The following is a 17,712-nucleotide window of genomic DNA, read 5'->3' on the forward strand; positions in this document are numbered from 1 at the left end:
AAACAGTGTGATGTGGGCCTTTAAACAGTGTGATGTGGGCCTTTAAACAGTGTGATGTGGGCCTTTAAACAGTGTGATATGGGCCTTTAAACAGTGTGATATGGGCCTTTAAACAGTGTGATGTGGGCCCTTTAAACAGTGTGATATGGGCCTTTAAACAGTGTGATATGGGCCTTTAAACAGTGTGATGTGGCCCTTTAAACAGTGTGATATGGGCCTTTAAACAGTGTGATGTGGCCCTTTAAACAGTGTGATATGGGCCTTTAAACAGTGTGATATGGGCCCTTTAAACAGTGTGATATGGGCCCTTTAAACAGTGTGATGTGGGCCTTTAAACAGTGTGATGTGGCCCTTTAAACAGTGTGATATGGGCCCTTTAAACAGTGTGATGTGGGCCTTTAAACAGTGTGATGTGGGCCTTTAAACAGTGTGATATGGGCCTTTAAACAGTGTGATATGGGCCTTTAAACAGTGTGATGTGGGCCCTTTAAACAGTGTGATATGGGCCTTTAAACAGTGTGATATGGGCCTTTAAACAGTGTGATGTGGCCCTTTAAACAGTGTGATATGGGCCTTTAAACAGTGTGATATGGGCCTTTAAACAGTGTGATATGGGCCCTTTAAACAGTGTGATATGGGCCTTTAAACAGTGTGATGTGGCCCTTTAAACAGTGTGATATGGGCCTTTAAACAGTGTGATATGGGCCCTTTAAACAGTGTGATATGGGCCCTTTAAACAGTGTGATGTGGGCCTTTAAACAGTGTGATGTGGCCCTTTAAACAGTGTGATATGGGCCCTTTAAACAGTGTGATGTGGGCCTTTAAACAGTGTGATGTGGGCCTTTAAACAGTGTGATATGGGCCTTTAAACAGTGTGATATGGGCCTTTAAACAGTGTGATGTGGGCCTTTAAACAGTGTGATATGGGCCCTTTAAACAGTGTGATGTGGCCCTTTAAACAGTGTGATATGGGCCCTTTAAACAGTGTGATGTGGGCCTTTAAACAGTGTGATATGGGCCCTTTAAACAGTGTGATGTGGCCCTTTAAACAGTGTGATATGGCTCTTTAACCAGTGATGTGGGCCTTTAAACAGTGTGATATGGGCCTTTAAACAGTGTGATATGGGCCTTTAAACAGTGTGATATGGGCCTTTAAACAGTGTGATATGGGCCTTTAAACAGTGTGATATGGGCCTTTAAACAGTGTGATATGGGCCCTTTAAACAGTGTGATATGGGCCTTTAAACAGTGTGATGTGGCCCTTTAAACAGTGTGATATGGGCCCTTTAAACAGTGTGATGTGGGCCTTTAAACAGTGTGATATGGCTCTTTAAACAGTGTGATGTGGCCCTTTAAACAGTGTGATATGGCTCTTTAAACAGTGTGATGTGGCCCTTTAAACAGTGTGATGTGGCCCTTTAAACAGTGTGATATGGGCCTTTAAACAGTGTGATATGGGCCCTTTAAACAGTGTGATATGGGCCCTTTAAACAGTGTGATGTGGGCCTTTAAACAGTGTGATGTGGCCCTTTAAACAGTGTGATATGGGCCCTTTAAACAGTGTGATATGGGCCTTTAAACAGTGTGATGTGGGCCTTTAAACAGTGTGATGTGGGCCTTTAAACAGTGTGATATGGGCCTTTAAACAGTGTGATATGGACCTTTAAACAGTGTGATGTGGGCCTTTAAACAGTGTGATATGGGCCCTTTAAACAGTGTGATGTGGGCCTTTAAACAGTGTGATATGGGCCCTTTAAACAGTGTGATGTGGCCCTTTAAACAGTGTGATATGGCTCTTTAAACAGTGATGTGGGCCTTTAAACAGTGTGATATGGCTCTTTAAACAGTGTGATGTGGCCCTTTAAACAGTGTGATATGGCTCTTTAAACAGTGTGATGTGGCCCTTTAAACAGTGTGATATGGCTCTTTAAACAGTGATGTGGGCCTTTAAACAGTGTGATGTGGCCCTTTAAACAGTGTGATGTGGGCCTTTAAACAGTGTGATATGGGCCTTTAAACAGTGTGATATGGGCCCTTTAAACAGTGTGATGTGGGCCTTTAAACAGTGTGATATGGGCCTTTAAACAGTGTGATATGGGCCCTTTAAACAGTGTGATATGGGCCTTTAAACAGTGTGATGTGGCCCTTTAAACAGTGTGATATGGGCCTTTAAACAGTGTGATGTGGGCCTTTAAACAGTGTGATATGGGCCTTTAAACAGTGTGATGTGGCCCTTTAAACAGTGTGATATGGGCCCTTTAAACAGTGTGATGTGGGCCTTTAAACAGTGTGATATGGGCCCTTTAAACAGTGTGATGTGGCCCTTTAAACAGTGTGATATGGCTCTTTAAACAGTGATGTGGGTCTTTAAACAGTGTGATATGGCTCTTTAAACAGTGTGATGTGGCCCTTTAAACAGTGTGATATGGCTCTTTAAACAGTGTGATGTGGCCCTTTAAACAGTGTGATGTGGCCCTTTAAACAGTGTGATATGGGCCTTTAAACAGTGTGATATGGGCCCTTTAAACAGTGTGATATGGGCCCTTTAAACAGTGTGATGTGGGCCTTTAAACACTGTGATGTGGGCCTTTAAACAGTGTGATATGGGCCTTTAAACAGTGTGATATGGGCCTTTAAACAGTGTGATGTGGGCCTTTAAACAGTGTGATATGGCTCTTTAAACAGTGTGATGTGGCCCTTTAAACAGTGTGATATGGCTCTTTAAACAGTGTGATGTGGCCCTTTAAACAGTGTGATATGGCTCTTTAAACAGTGATGTGGGCCTTTAAACAGTGTGATGTGGCCCTTTAAACAGTGTGATATGGGCCTTTAAACAGTGTGATATGGGCCTTTAAACAGTGTGATATGGGCCTTTAAACAGTGTGATATGGGCCTTTAAACAGTGTGATATGGGCCTTTAAACAGTGTGATATGGGCCTTTAAACAGTGTGATATGGGCCCTTTAAACAGTGTGATGTGGCCCTTTAAACAGTGTGATATGGGCCCTTTAAACAGTGTGATGTGGGCCTTTAAACAGTGTGATATGGGCCCTTTAAACAGTGTGATATGGGCCTTTAAACAGTGTGATGTGGCCCTTTAAACAGTGTGATATGGGCCCTTTAAACAGTGTGATGTGGGCCTTTAAACAGTGTGATATGGGCCTTTAAACAGTGTGATGTGGGCCTTTAAACAGTGTGATATGGGCCCTTTAAACAGTGTGATATGGGCCTTTAAGCGTGTCTTTGTCAGATCACATTGTCTGTCCAGATACAGAGTGTCGAGAGAATTAAACGATTTGCTCAGAGCATTAAAATTAAACCTCATGAGCATCAGTCTGAATAATTGTGGAGTGGAAATCACTCTTAGAGTCGGTGCAATTATCGAATCACGAAGAGTCAGATCCTTTAAAGAAAAACCCTGTGTCTGAAGTTCAGACCTGTACAAACATGTTTTGAAATACATTAGTTTATCAGTTCAGATTTCTTCTCTCCCATGTGAATGCTCCTGAAATGTTTCAAACTCTGAATATTACTTTTGAAACATCACAAATGTATTTACAGTTGTGTGTCAGCCCTACTGACCGTCTCCGTATTGATCTGACTGAACTCACTGAGTTCATTTGCCGGGGGCTGGAGGCCGTGAATGACCAAACACCGAGGCTTTGGACCAACCCTCTGGTTTTTCTCTGTGACTTTACTGTCGATTTAATGTTTTTAAAAACTCACCTGAGTCAGACTGAAGCCCATGGGCCTGAATAACAGTGTGAGTTTCACTGGTGAATGCAGCATTAAACTGTTGAATGTTTTTAATCACAGATGTTTTAAATGCTCAAAAAAAATAAAATAAAAATAAAATAAAATAAAATTCTTATTATCAATCACCTCTCCACTGATCTGACCAGTAACTTGGTGGCATCACCTGCTTTTCTCCATAGAAACTGGATGTTTATTGACGTCTGTGTGGACCAGACCCAGCAGGTGTCAAACCTCCTCCAGAAAAGTTCCACAGGGCTGCTTTAATGCTGCGGCGGTGGTGTGTGGTTCAGGGGTGTGTGGTTCAGGTGTGTGTGTTTCAGGGGGTGTGTGTTGTGTGTCTCAGGGGTGTGTGTGGTTCAGGGGGTGTGTGTTGTGTGTTTCAGGGGTGTGTGTTTCAGGGGGTGTGTGTTGTGTGTTTCAGAGGTGTGTTGTGTGGTTCAGGGGGTGTGTGTTGTGTGTCTCAGGGGTGTGTGTTGTGTGGTTCAGGGGTGTGTGTTGTGTGGTTCAGGGGTGTGTGTGTCTCAGGGGTGTGTGTGGTTCAGGGGGTGTGTGTTGTGTGTTTCAGGGGTGTGTTGTGATCTCTTTCTGAGAATTGGCTCGTGCACAGAGGTTATCAGGCGCTGATAAGAGCGTCATTTATAAAGACGCTTTGTGATAAGGCCACGTTACTCTCCGCGCGGCGCGAGGCTGCAGACGTCATCACGGTGGATTTTGTGCACATTTTGAACGATGGCTCTGCTCGTGCACATTCTGACGGTGGCGGGTGCGGTGCTGAGCGGTGGAGTGGCGTGCGCGCCCGTGGTGGAGCACGGTGCGGAGGCGCTGGGCTGGACGCAGGTGGTGCGCCGCAGACACCTGTACGCCGCCAGGACGGGCCTCCACCTGCTGATCAGCGCGGACGGACACGTGCACGGATCTGTGGACCAGAGCCCCTACAGTAAGAGCACGCGCTCTGTGTGTGTGTGTGTGTGTGTGTGTGTGTGGGTGTGTGTGTGTGTGTGTGTGTGGGTGTGGGTGTGGGTGTGGGTGTGTGTGTGTGTGTGTGTGTGCGTGTGGGTGTGTGTGTGGGGGTGTGCGCGTGTGTGTGTGTGTGCCCATTTTTGTATGTGTGTGTACGTGTCTGTGCTCATGTGTATGTGTGTATGTGTCTGTGCTCATGTGTATGTGTGTATGTGTCTGTGCTCATGTGTATGTGTGTATGTGTCTGTGCTCATGTGTATGTGTGTATGTGTCTGTGCTCATGTGTATGTGTGTGCATCTGCTCTTGTCTGTGTTCATGTGTGTGCGTGTGTGTGTTCATGTGTGTGTTCTTGGGGAGTGGGTGTGTGTGTATGTGTATATGTGTGTGCCCATTTGTGTATGCGTGTGTGTATGTGTGTGTGTGTGTGTACTCATGTGTGCGGGGGTGTTCATGTGTGTGCTCGTGTGTGTGTTCATGTATGTGCTCGTGTTTGTTCATGTGTGTGTTCGTGTGTGTACTCGTGTGTTTTCATGTGTGTGTTCTCGTGTGTTTTCATGTGTGTGTTCTCGTGTGTGTTCATGTATGTTCTCGTGTGTGTTCATGTGTGTGTTCATCTGTGTGTTCATGTGTGTTCATCTGTGTGTTCATGTGTGTTCATCTGTGTGGTCTCATGTGTGTGTTCATCTGTGTGTTCATGTGTGTGTTCATCTGTGTGTTCATGTGTGTGTTCATGTGTGTTCATGTGTGTGTTCATCTGTGTGTTCATGTGTGTTCATCTGTGTGGTCTCATGTGTGTGTTCATCTGTGTGTTCATGTGTGTGTTCATGTGTGTTCATCTGTGTGTTCATGTGTGTTCATCTGTGTGGTCTCATGTGTGTGTTCATCTGTGTGTTCATGTGTGTGTTCATGTGTGTTCATGTGTGTGTTCATCTGTGTGTTCATGTGTGTGTTCATGTGTGTGTTCATGTGTGTTCATCTGTGTGTTCATGTGTGTTCATCTGTGTGTTCATGTGTGTGTTCATGTGTGTGCTCATGTGTTTTCAGGTGTGTGTTCATCTGTGTGTTCTCATGTGTGTTCATGTGTGTGTTCATGTGTGTGTTCATGTGTGTGTTCATGTGTGTGTTCATGTGTGTGTTCATGTGTGTGTTCATGTGTGTTCATCTGTGTGTTCATGTGTGTTCATCTGTGTGCGTCGCAGGTCTGTTGGAGATCACTCCGCTGAGCCCGGGTTGTGTTGCTCTCAGAGGAGTTGCGTCTGAGCGTTTTTTGTGTATGCGAGAGGACGCCACGCTCTACACTTCAGTAAGGAGAAAAATACATTTACATCACACAAACATAAACACACACATTCACATCACACAAACATAAACACACACATTTACATCACACAAACATAAACACACACATTTACATCACACAAACATAAACACACACATTCACATCACACAAACATAAACACACACATTCACATCACACAAACATAAACACACACATTTACATCACACAAACATAAACACACACATTTACATCACACAAACATAAACACACACATTTACATCACACAGACATGAACACACACATTTACATCACACAAACATAAACACACACATTTACATCACACAAACATAAACACACACATTCACATCACACAAACATAAACACACACATTTACATCACACAAACATAAACACACACATTTACATCACACAAACATAAACACACACATTCACATCACACAAACATAAACACACACATTTACATCACACAGACATAAACACACACATTTACATCACACAGACATAAACACACATTTACATCACACAGACATAAACACACACATTTACATCACACAAACATAAACACACACATTTACATCACACAAACATAAACACACACATTTACATCACACAAACATAAACACACACATTTACATCACACAAACATAAACACACACATTCACATCACACAAACATAAACACACACATTTACATCACACAAACATAAACACACACATTTACATCACACAAACATAAACACACACATTTACATCACACAGACATAAACACACATTTACATCACACAGACATAAACACACACATTTACATCACACAAACATAAACACACACATTTACATCACACAGACATAAACACACACATTCACATCACACAAACATAAACACACACATTTACATCACACAAACATAAACACACACATTTACATCACACAAACATAAACACACACATTTACATCACACAAACATAAACACACACATTTACATCACACAAACATAAACACACACATTCACATCACACAGACATAAACACACATTTACATCACACAGACATTTCTTTCCTAACATGAACCAACACCAAGAGAGAACAGCTCAGGACACAGTCTGCTGTTCATCTGCATAAGAGAATAAACAGAGAGAACAGCTCAGGACACAGTCTGCTGTTCATCTGCATAAGAGAATAAACAGAGAGAACAGCTCAGGACACAGTCTGCTGTTCATCTCCATCCCACAGACACTGACCTCCTTTGAACAGACTGAGGGTCAGACCTGAGCCAGAGAAAAGAAATGGATTGAGAGGAGATAAAGAAGAGATTTTTATTAAGAAAGACACTCATCCTTTAAACAGAAATGGAGCCTGAGACATAATCTCTCACTGATCCACAACTCTATCCTCAGACCCAAATCAAACATGAACAAAGAGAACAATAGGTGGACATTACAGGTTGAATAGGGTCATTAAGGCTGAAAGACAAAAGCTGTTTCCAGTTTCAGTGTAGTTAGCCCCTTCAGACAGATAAGGCAGTGTCCAGCAGGAATCTGACCAGAACTGAAGACGAACCTGACCAGAACTGAAGAAGAGTCTGACCAGAACTGAAGAAGAGTCTGACCAGAACTGAAGAAGAATCTGACCAAAACTGAAGAAGAATCTGACCAAAACTGAAGAAGAATCTGACCAGAACTGAAGACGAACCTGACCAGAACTGAAGAAGAGTCTGACCAGAACTGAAGAAGAATCTGACCAAAACTGAAGAAGAATCTGACCAGAACTGAAGAAGAATCTGACCAAAACTGAAGAAGAATCTGACCAGAACTGAAGAAGAATCTGACCAAAACTGAAGAAGAGTCTGACCAGAACTGAAGAAGAATCTGACCAGAACTGAAGAAGAGTCTGACCAGAACTGAAGAAGAATCTGACCAGAACTGAAGAAGAATCTGACCAAAACTGAAGAAGAGTCTGACCAGAACTGAAGAAGAATCTGACCAGAACTGAGGAAGAGTCTTGGACGAGCAGCTAAACGTCTTTAGTCCTACAACGATTTGTCCAGTGACAGAATGAAATTTTGTCTTTTGCCACGGGTCAGACCTGGACGGCTGAGGCATTACACAGATTTCTATTTAAAATAGAAAACATTTTTGAAGTTGAGATATTATAAAACTCAAATGTTCATAAAAGTACAAAATTACAATGTTTTCATATAAACTGCAAAAGTGGGACACCATAGAACATCAACAATCAACATTATTACAAAACTGAAAGTTCAATGGCCATTTGGACCATGTGAACTGAGCTGACACCTGCTCCAACCCGAACTACAGGAGTTACAGTGGATTACAGTATTTTACACTATTATTTTTGCACATTCTCCAATTTAGAAATGATGGAGAAATGTTCATCTCAGGTCCATGTCCCTGTGAGAGACATAATCTAAAAAAAAAATCTGGAAATCACATTTTATGACTTTTTAAATAATTTATTTGTATGTTACTGCTGCAAATAAATATTTGAACACCTGAGAAAATCAATGTTAATATTTGGTACAGTCGCCTTTGTTTGCATTTACAGAGGTCAAATGTTTCCTGTAGTTTTTCTCCAGTTTGCTCACACTGCAGGATTCTGGCCCACTCCTCCACAGATCTTCTCTAGATCAGTCAGGTTTCTGGGCTGTCGCTGAGAAACAGAGTTTGAGCTCCCTCCAAAGATTTTCTATTGTGTTCAGGTCTGGAGACTGTCTGGGCCACTCCAGAACCTTGATATGCTTCTTACGGAGCCACTCCTTGGTTCTCCTGGCTCTGCTTCGGGTCATTGTCATGTTGGAAGAACCAGCCATGACCCATCTTCAATGCTCTAACTGAGGGAAGTAGGTTGTTCCCCAAAATCTCTCAATACATGGCCCCGGTCATCCTCTCCTTATACAGTGCAGTCGTCCTGTCCCATGTGCAGAAAAACACCCCAAAGCATGATGTTTCCACCCCCATGCTGCACAGTAGGGATGGTGTTCTTTGGATGGTTCTCATCATTCTTCTTCCTCCAAACACGACGAGTGGAATTAAGACCAAAAAGTTTTGGTCTCATCTGACCACATGACTTTCTCCCATGATCCTCTGGATCATCCAAATGGTCATTGGTCAAACAGACGGGCCTGGACATGTGCTGGTTTCATCAGGGGAACCTTCTGTGTCATGATTTTAAACCATGACGTCTTAGTGTATTACTAACAGTAACCTTGGAAACGGTCCCAGCTCTTTTCAGGTCATTGACCAGCTCCTCCCGTGTAGTTCTGGGTTGATTCCTCTCCTTTCTTAGGATCATTGAGACCCCACGAGGTGAGATCTCACATGGAGCCCCAGTCCGAGGGAGATTGACCGTCATGTTCAGCTTCTTCCATTTTCACCAAGCTGCTTGACACTTCCCCTTTGCCCTTTCCTTGAGGAGATCTACAGTTTTGTCTCTTGTGCATTTTGACAGTTCTTTGGTCTTGTCCATGTCAGTAGTTGAGTCTTACTGATTGTCTGGGGTGGACATGTGTCTTTATGCAGCGAACGACCTCAAACAGGAGCTTCTAATTTAGGAGAATAAGTGGAGAGGAGGTGGAGTTTTTAAAGGTGGAGTAACAGGAGGGGCAGAATTCCAGCTGGTGTTCAAATACTTATTTGCAGCAGTAACATACAAATAAATTATTTTAAAAATCATACAATGTGATTTCCAGATTTTTTTTTTTAGATTATGTCTCTCACAGGGACATGGACCTAAGAGGAACATTTCAGACCCTCCATGATTTATAAGAGGGAGAACTTGCAAAATCACAGGAGGTTCAGATACGTATTTGCCTCACTGTATGTTGTAATCATCAATATTTGCTGTTGTGTGAAAGTAGATCTGAAAATTTCCAACTGTGAATTTCGACATTGTTGATCTTGAATATCAAAAAGTTGAAAAGTTTCCAGAGCTGTGTCCTGCAGAGGTTTAGGTCTTTACTGCCTGATTTAATCAGGTTTTTCAGAATGTCTAACACAGTCAACACAAAGATGGGACACTACTTTCACAAGTCGAACGAAAAAAGATATTTTCAACAGTTTACATTGCTTTTTTTTTTTTTTTACTAACCAAATAAACTGAGGGAAATATCTGAACCTCGGCACTAAAATGACACTGACCTCAAAACTGACTTTATATTTGCATCAAAAAATGTGAAAAATGTCTGAAAATATTTAGAAAATGAACAGTTTAAATGATTCAAAGTAACACACTGAAACAAACACACACTGAAACACACACACACTGAAACACACACACAGTGAAACAAACACACACTGAAATAAACACACACTGAAATAAACACACACTGAAACACACACACACTGAAACAAACACACACTGAAATAAACACACACTGAAACAAACACACACTGAAATAAACACACACTGAAACACACACACACTGAAACACACACACACTGAAACACACACACACACTGAAATAAACACACACTGAAATAAACACACACTGAAATAAACACACACTGAAACAAACACACACTGAAATAAACACACACTGAAATAAACACACACTGAAACACACACTGAAATAAACACACACTGAAATAAACACACGCTGAAACACACACACACTGAAACAAACACACACTGAAACACACACACACTGAAACACACACACACTGAAACACACACACACTGAAACAAACACACACTGAAATAAACACACACACTGAAACACACACACACTGAAACACACACACACTGAAACACACACACACACTGAAACAAACACACACTGAAACAAACACACACTGAAACAAACACACACTGAAATAAACACACACTGAAACACACACACACTGAAACACACACACTGAAACACACACACACTGAAACAAACACACACTGAAATAAACACACACTGAAATAAACACACACTGAAATAAACACACACTGAAATAAACACACACTGAAATAAACACACACTGAAACACACACACACTGAAACAAACACACACTGAAATAAACACACACTGAAACAAACACACACTGAAATAAACACACACTGAAACACACACACACTGAAACACACACACACTGAAACACACACACACTGAAATAAACACACACTGAAATAAACACACACTGAAATAAACACACACTGAAATAAACACACACTGAAATAAACACACACTGAAATAAACACACACTGAAACAAACACACACTGAAATAAACACACACTGAAACAAACACACACTGAAACAAACACACACTGAAATAAACACACACTGAAACAAACACACACTGAAATAAACACACACTGAAACACACACACACTGAAACACACACACACTGAAACACACACACACTGAAATAAACACACACTGAAATAAACACACACTGAAATAAACACACACTGAAACAAACACACACTGAAATAAACACACACTGAAATAAACACACACTGAAACAAACACACACTGAAATAAACACACACTGAAACAAACACACACTGAAATAAACACACACTGAAACACACACTGAAATAAACACACACTGAAATAAACACACGCTGAAACACACACTGAAATAAACACACGCTGAAACACACACACACTGAAACAAACACACACTGAAACACACACACACTGAAACACACACACACTGAAACAAACACACACTGAAATAAACACACACACTGAAACACACACTGAAATAAACACACACTGAAATAAACACACGCTGAAACACACACACACTGAAACAAACACACACTGAAACACACACACACTGAAACACACACACACTGAAACAAACACACACTGAAATAAACACACACACTGAAACACACACACACTGAAACACACACACACTGAAACACACACACACACTGAAACAAACACACACTGAAACAAACACACACTGAAATAAACACACACTGAAACACACACACACTGAAACACACACACTGAAACACACACACACTGAAACAAACACACACTGAAATAAACACACACTGAAATAAACACACACACTGAAACACACACACACTGAAACACACACACACTGAAACAAACACACACTGAAATAAACACACACTGAAACAAACACACACTGAAATAAACACACACTGAAATAAACACACACTGAAACACACACACACACTGAAACACACACACTGAAACACACACACACACTGAAACAAACACACACTGAAACAAACATACACTGAAACAAACACACACTGAAACACACACACACTGAAACAAACACACACTGAAACACACACACACACACTGAAATAAACACACACTGAAACAAACACACACTGAAACAAACACACACTGAAATAAACACACACTGAAACAAACACACACTGAAACACACACACTGAAACACACACACACTGAAACAAACACACACTGAAACAAACATACACTGAAATAAACACACACTGAAACAAACACACACTGAAACACACACACACTGAAACAAACACACACTGAAACACACACACTGAAACAAACACACACTGAAACAAACACACACTGAAATAAACACACACTGAAACAAACACACACTGAAACAAACACACACTGAAACACACACACACTGAAACAAACACACACTGAAACAAACACACACTGAAACAAACACACACTGAAATAAACACACACTGAAACAAACACACACTGAAACAAACACACACTGAAACACACACACTGAAATAAACACACACTGAAACAAACACACACTGAAATAAACACACACTGAAATAAACACACACTGAAACAAACACACACTGAAATAAACACACACTGAAATAAACACACACTGAAATAAACACACACTGAAACAAACACACACTGAAACACACATACACTGAAATAAACACACACTGAAACAAACACACACTGAAATAAACACACACTGAAACACACACACACTGAAATAAACACACACTGAAATAAACACACACTGAAACAAACACACACTGAAATAAACACACACTGAAACAAACACACACTGAAATAAACACACACTGAAATAAACACACACTGAAACACACACACACACACTGAAATAAACACACACTGAAATAAACACACACTGAAACAAACACACACTGAAACAAACACACACTGAAACAAACACACACTGAAATAAACACACACTGAAACAAACACACACTGAAACAAACACACACTGAAACACACACACACTGAAACACACACACACACTGAAACAAACACACACTGAAACAAACACACACTGAAATAAACACACACTGAAATAAACACACACTGAAACAAACACACACTGAAACAAACACACACTGAAATAAACACACACTGAAACAAACACACACTGAAATAAACACACACTGAAACAAACACACACTGAAATAAACACACACTGAAACAAACACACACTGAAACAAACACACACTGAAACAAACACACACTGAAATAAACACACACTGAAACAAACACACACTGAAACAAACACACACTGAAATAAACACACACTGAAACACACTGAAACACACACACTGAAACACACACACACTGAAACAAACACACACTGAAATAAACACACACTGAAATAAACACACACACTGAAACACACACACACACACTGAAATAAACACACACTGAAATAAACACACACTGAAACAAACACACACTGAAATAAACACACACTGAAATAAACACACACTGAAACACACACACACTGAAACACACACACTGAAACACACACACACACTGAAACAAACACACACTGAAACAAACATACACTGAAACAAACACACACTGAAACACACACACACACTGAAACAAACACACACTGAAACACACACACACACTGAAATAAACACACACTGAAACAAACACACACTGAAACAAACACACACTGAAATAAACACACACTGAAACAAACACACACTGAAACACACACACACTGAAACAAACACACACTGAAACACACACACACACTGAAATAAACACACACTGAAACAAACACACACTGAAACAAACACACACTGAAATAAACACACACTGAAACAAACACACACTGAAACACACACACTGAAACACACACACACTGAAACAAACACACACTGAAACAAACATACACTGAAATAAACACACACTGAAACAAACACACACTGAAACACACACACACTGAAACAAACACACACTGAAACACACACACTGAAACAAACACACACTGAAACAAACACACACTGAAACAAACACACACTGAAACAAACACACACTGAAACAAACACACACTGAAACACACACACACTGAAACAAACACACACTGAAACAAACACACACTGAAATAAACACACACTGAAACAAACACACACTGAAATAAACACACACTGAAACAAACACACACTGAAACACACACACACTGAAACAAACACACACTGAAACAAACACACACTGAAATAAACACACACTGAAACAAACACACACTGAAACAAACACACACTGAAATAAACACACACTGAAATAATTACACACTGAAATAAACACACACTGAAACAAACACACACTGAAACAAACACACACTGAAACACACACACTGAAATAAACACACACTGAAACAAACACACACTGAAATAAACACACACTGAAATAAACACACACTGAAACAAACACACACTGAAATAAACACACACTGAAATAAACACACACTGAAACAAACACACACTGAAACACACACACACTGAAATAAACACACACTGAAACAAACACACACTGAAATAAACACACACTGAAACACACACACACTGAAATAAACACACACTGAAATAAACACACACTGAAACAAACACACACTGAAACAAACACACACTGAAATAAACACACACTGAAACAAACACACACTGAAACAAACACACACTGAAACACACACACACTGAAACACACACACACACTGAAATAAACACACACTGAAACACACACACACTGAAACAAACACACACTGAAACAAACACACACTGAAATAAACACACACTGAAATAAACACACACTGAAATAAACACACACTGAAACAAACACACACTGAAACAAACACACACTGAAACACACACACACTGAAACACACACACACACTGAAACAAACACACACTGAAACAAACACACACTGAAACAAACACACACTGAAACACACACACACTGAAACAAACACACACTGAAACAAACACACACTGAAACAAACACACACTGAAACACACACACTGAAACACACACACTGAAATAAACACACACTGAAACAAACACACACTGAAATAAACACACACTGAAATAAACACACACTGAAACAAACACACACTGAAATAAACACACACTGAAATAAACACACACTGAAACAAACACACACTGAAACACACACACACTGAAATAAACACACACTGAAACAAACACACACTGAAATAAACACACACTGAAACACACACACACTGAAATAAACACACACTGAAATAAACACACACTGAAACAAACACACACTGAAACAAACACACACTGAAATAAACACACACTGAAACAAACACACACTGAAACAAACACACACTGAAACACACACACACTGAAACACACACACACACTGAAATAAACACACACTGAAACACACACACACTGAAACAAACACACACTGAAACAAACACACACTGAAATAAACACACACTGAAATAAACACACACTGAAACAAACACACACTGAAACAAACACACACTGAAATAAACACACACTGAAACAAACACACACTGAAATAAACACACACTGAAACAAACACACACTGAAATAAACACACACTGAAACAAACACACACTGAAACAAACACACACTGAAACAAACACACACTGAAATAAACACACACTGAAACACACACACACACTGAAACAAACACACACTGAAACAAACACACACTGAAATAAACACACACTGAAACAAACACACACTGAAACAAACGCACACTGAAACACACACACACTGAAACAAACACACACTGAAACACACACGTGTGTATTTCAGAGGACATTTCTTGGAGAGTCTCAGTGCTGCTGCAGTGAAAACAGCTCAAACACTGGGTTCATCGACCTTTGTCCAGTGGAGCAGGTATTTACCCAGCCCAAAATCTGAATGAACAGCAGAGCCACAGCAGCCTTGGCCCCGAGTGTGCGCCAACACAAACAGGCCCCTGGGAACATGTGGCCCCGAGTGGAAACGCACAACACAAACAGACTGAGAGAGTTCAGCTGCTGAATAAAGCACATACATCTATGGTACTGTATAAGGGCTTCACTGTAACAGCACTGACGCCTCACAGCAACAAGGTCCCAGGTTTGACAGAGACTGTGTGGAGTTTGCGTGTGGAGTTTGCGTGTGGAGTTTGCGTGTGGAGTTTGCGTGTGGAGTTTGCGTGTGGAGTTTACGTGTGGAGTTTGCGTGTTCTCCCTGTGTGAGGGCTCTTTGGAGTGAGACTGGGGTTTGTGTTTAACTGCATCAGTAGAACTGCAGACTAAAGTGATCAGGCTGATTCATGATGACTGATGTCCCGTGTCCTGTGTCCTACAGAGGGCGTACTTGAGAGAGGACTGCTCCTTCAGAGAGCAGGTGCTGGCGGATGGATACAGCGCGTACTCGTCCGACACACACGGGCTTCTGCTGAGCCTGGGCAGCCCGCGGCAGAGGCAGAGGGGGCGGGACAGAGGAGCGCCGGCTCTGGCCCAATTCCTGCCCCGGGTCAGCACTCTGGAGGGGCCCGCTCTGCCCCGCCTCCCCCCCTCTGTCCCGCCCCTCACCACACACCCCCAGGAGCCGCTGGAGCACATGGAGGCGTTTGGAAAGCTCTCTCAGATCATCCACAGCCCGAGTTTCCACGAGAGATGAGACGCACACAGGTATATTCACCTCCAAAGACAGAGCACAGCCGGGACAGCTGAGGGTCCAGAGAAGAGACCACAACACTCCACCTCAGCCTGAGCCCCCGAGCTCTACAGAGCTTCCAGAAAGACTGTCCCAGGGACAATGTCCTGTCAGAGGACAGCGGCAGAGGACATGTGAAGGACACTACGATAGTGTGATTTTTTTTACAGCTCAAGTATTTATTTAAGACGATGGGACTTGCTCAGTGCTGTATGAAGAGTCTGTACAGTCTGTTTTGCAGTTTAGTCCAGAGGAAACGCGCGAGTTAAACTGTTGTTGATTAGTGCGGCGTTACTGCCCTCTGCTGGTGAGTGTGTGACTGTGCAGCACACTGACACAGGCCGCAGTTAAAACATGTTTAAAAACTCAAATACTGTAAATAAACTCAGCAATGTGTGGATCCACTGATCTGTGTCACCAGACCCGTCTACACCTGTCTACACCCGTCTACACCCGTCTACACCTGTCTACACCCGTCTACACCTGTCTACACCTGTCTACACCCGTCTACACCCGTCTACACCTGTCTACACCTGTCTACACCCGTCTACACCCGTCTACACCCGTCTACACCTGTCTACACCTATCTACACCTGTCTACACCCGTCTACACCCGTCTACACCCGTCTACACCTGTCTACACCCGTCTACACCCGTCTACACCCGTCTACACCCATCTACACCCGTCTACACCCGTCTACACCCGTCTACACCCGTCTACACCTGTCTACACTCATCTACACCTGTCTACACCC

The 17,712-nt window shown here is 41.7% G+C and overlaps 1 protein-coding gene across 1 annotated transcript; it reads left to right on the forward strand.

The window, feature by feature from the left end:
* The first annotated feature begins 4,484 nt into the window (after positions 1 to 4,484).
* fgf19 (fibroblast growth factor 19) lies at positions 4,485 to 16,921 on the forward strand. Its single transcript, XM_033989850.2, has 3 exons — positions 4,485 to 4,692; positions 5,916 to 6,019; positions 16,607 to 16,921. Exons 1-3 carry the CDS (start codon positions 4,485 to 4,487, stop codon positions 16,919 to 16,921), a joined length of 627 nt encoding a protein of 208 aa, XP_033845741.1.
* Positions 16,922 to 17,712: the final 791 nt, after the last annotated feature.

Source organism: Periophthalmus magnuspinnatus, chromosome 3 (genome assembly GCF_009829125.3).
Source record: "Periophthalmus magnuspinnatus isolate fPerMag1 chromosome 3, fPerMag1.2.pri, whole genome shotgun sequence".
Taxonomy (NCBI): Eukaryota; Metazoa; Chordata; class Actinopteri; order Gobiiformes; family Gobiidae; genus Periophthalmus; species Periophthalmus magnuspinnatus.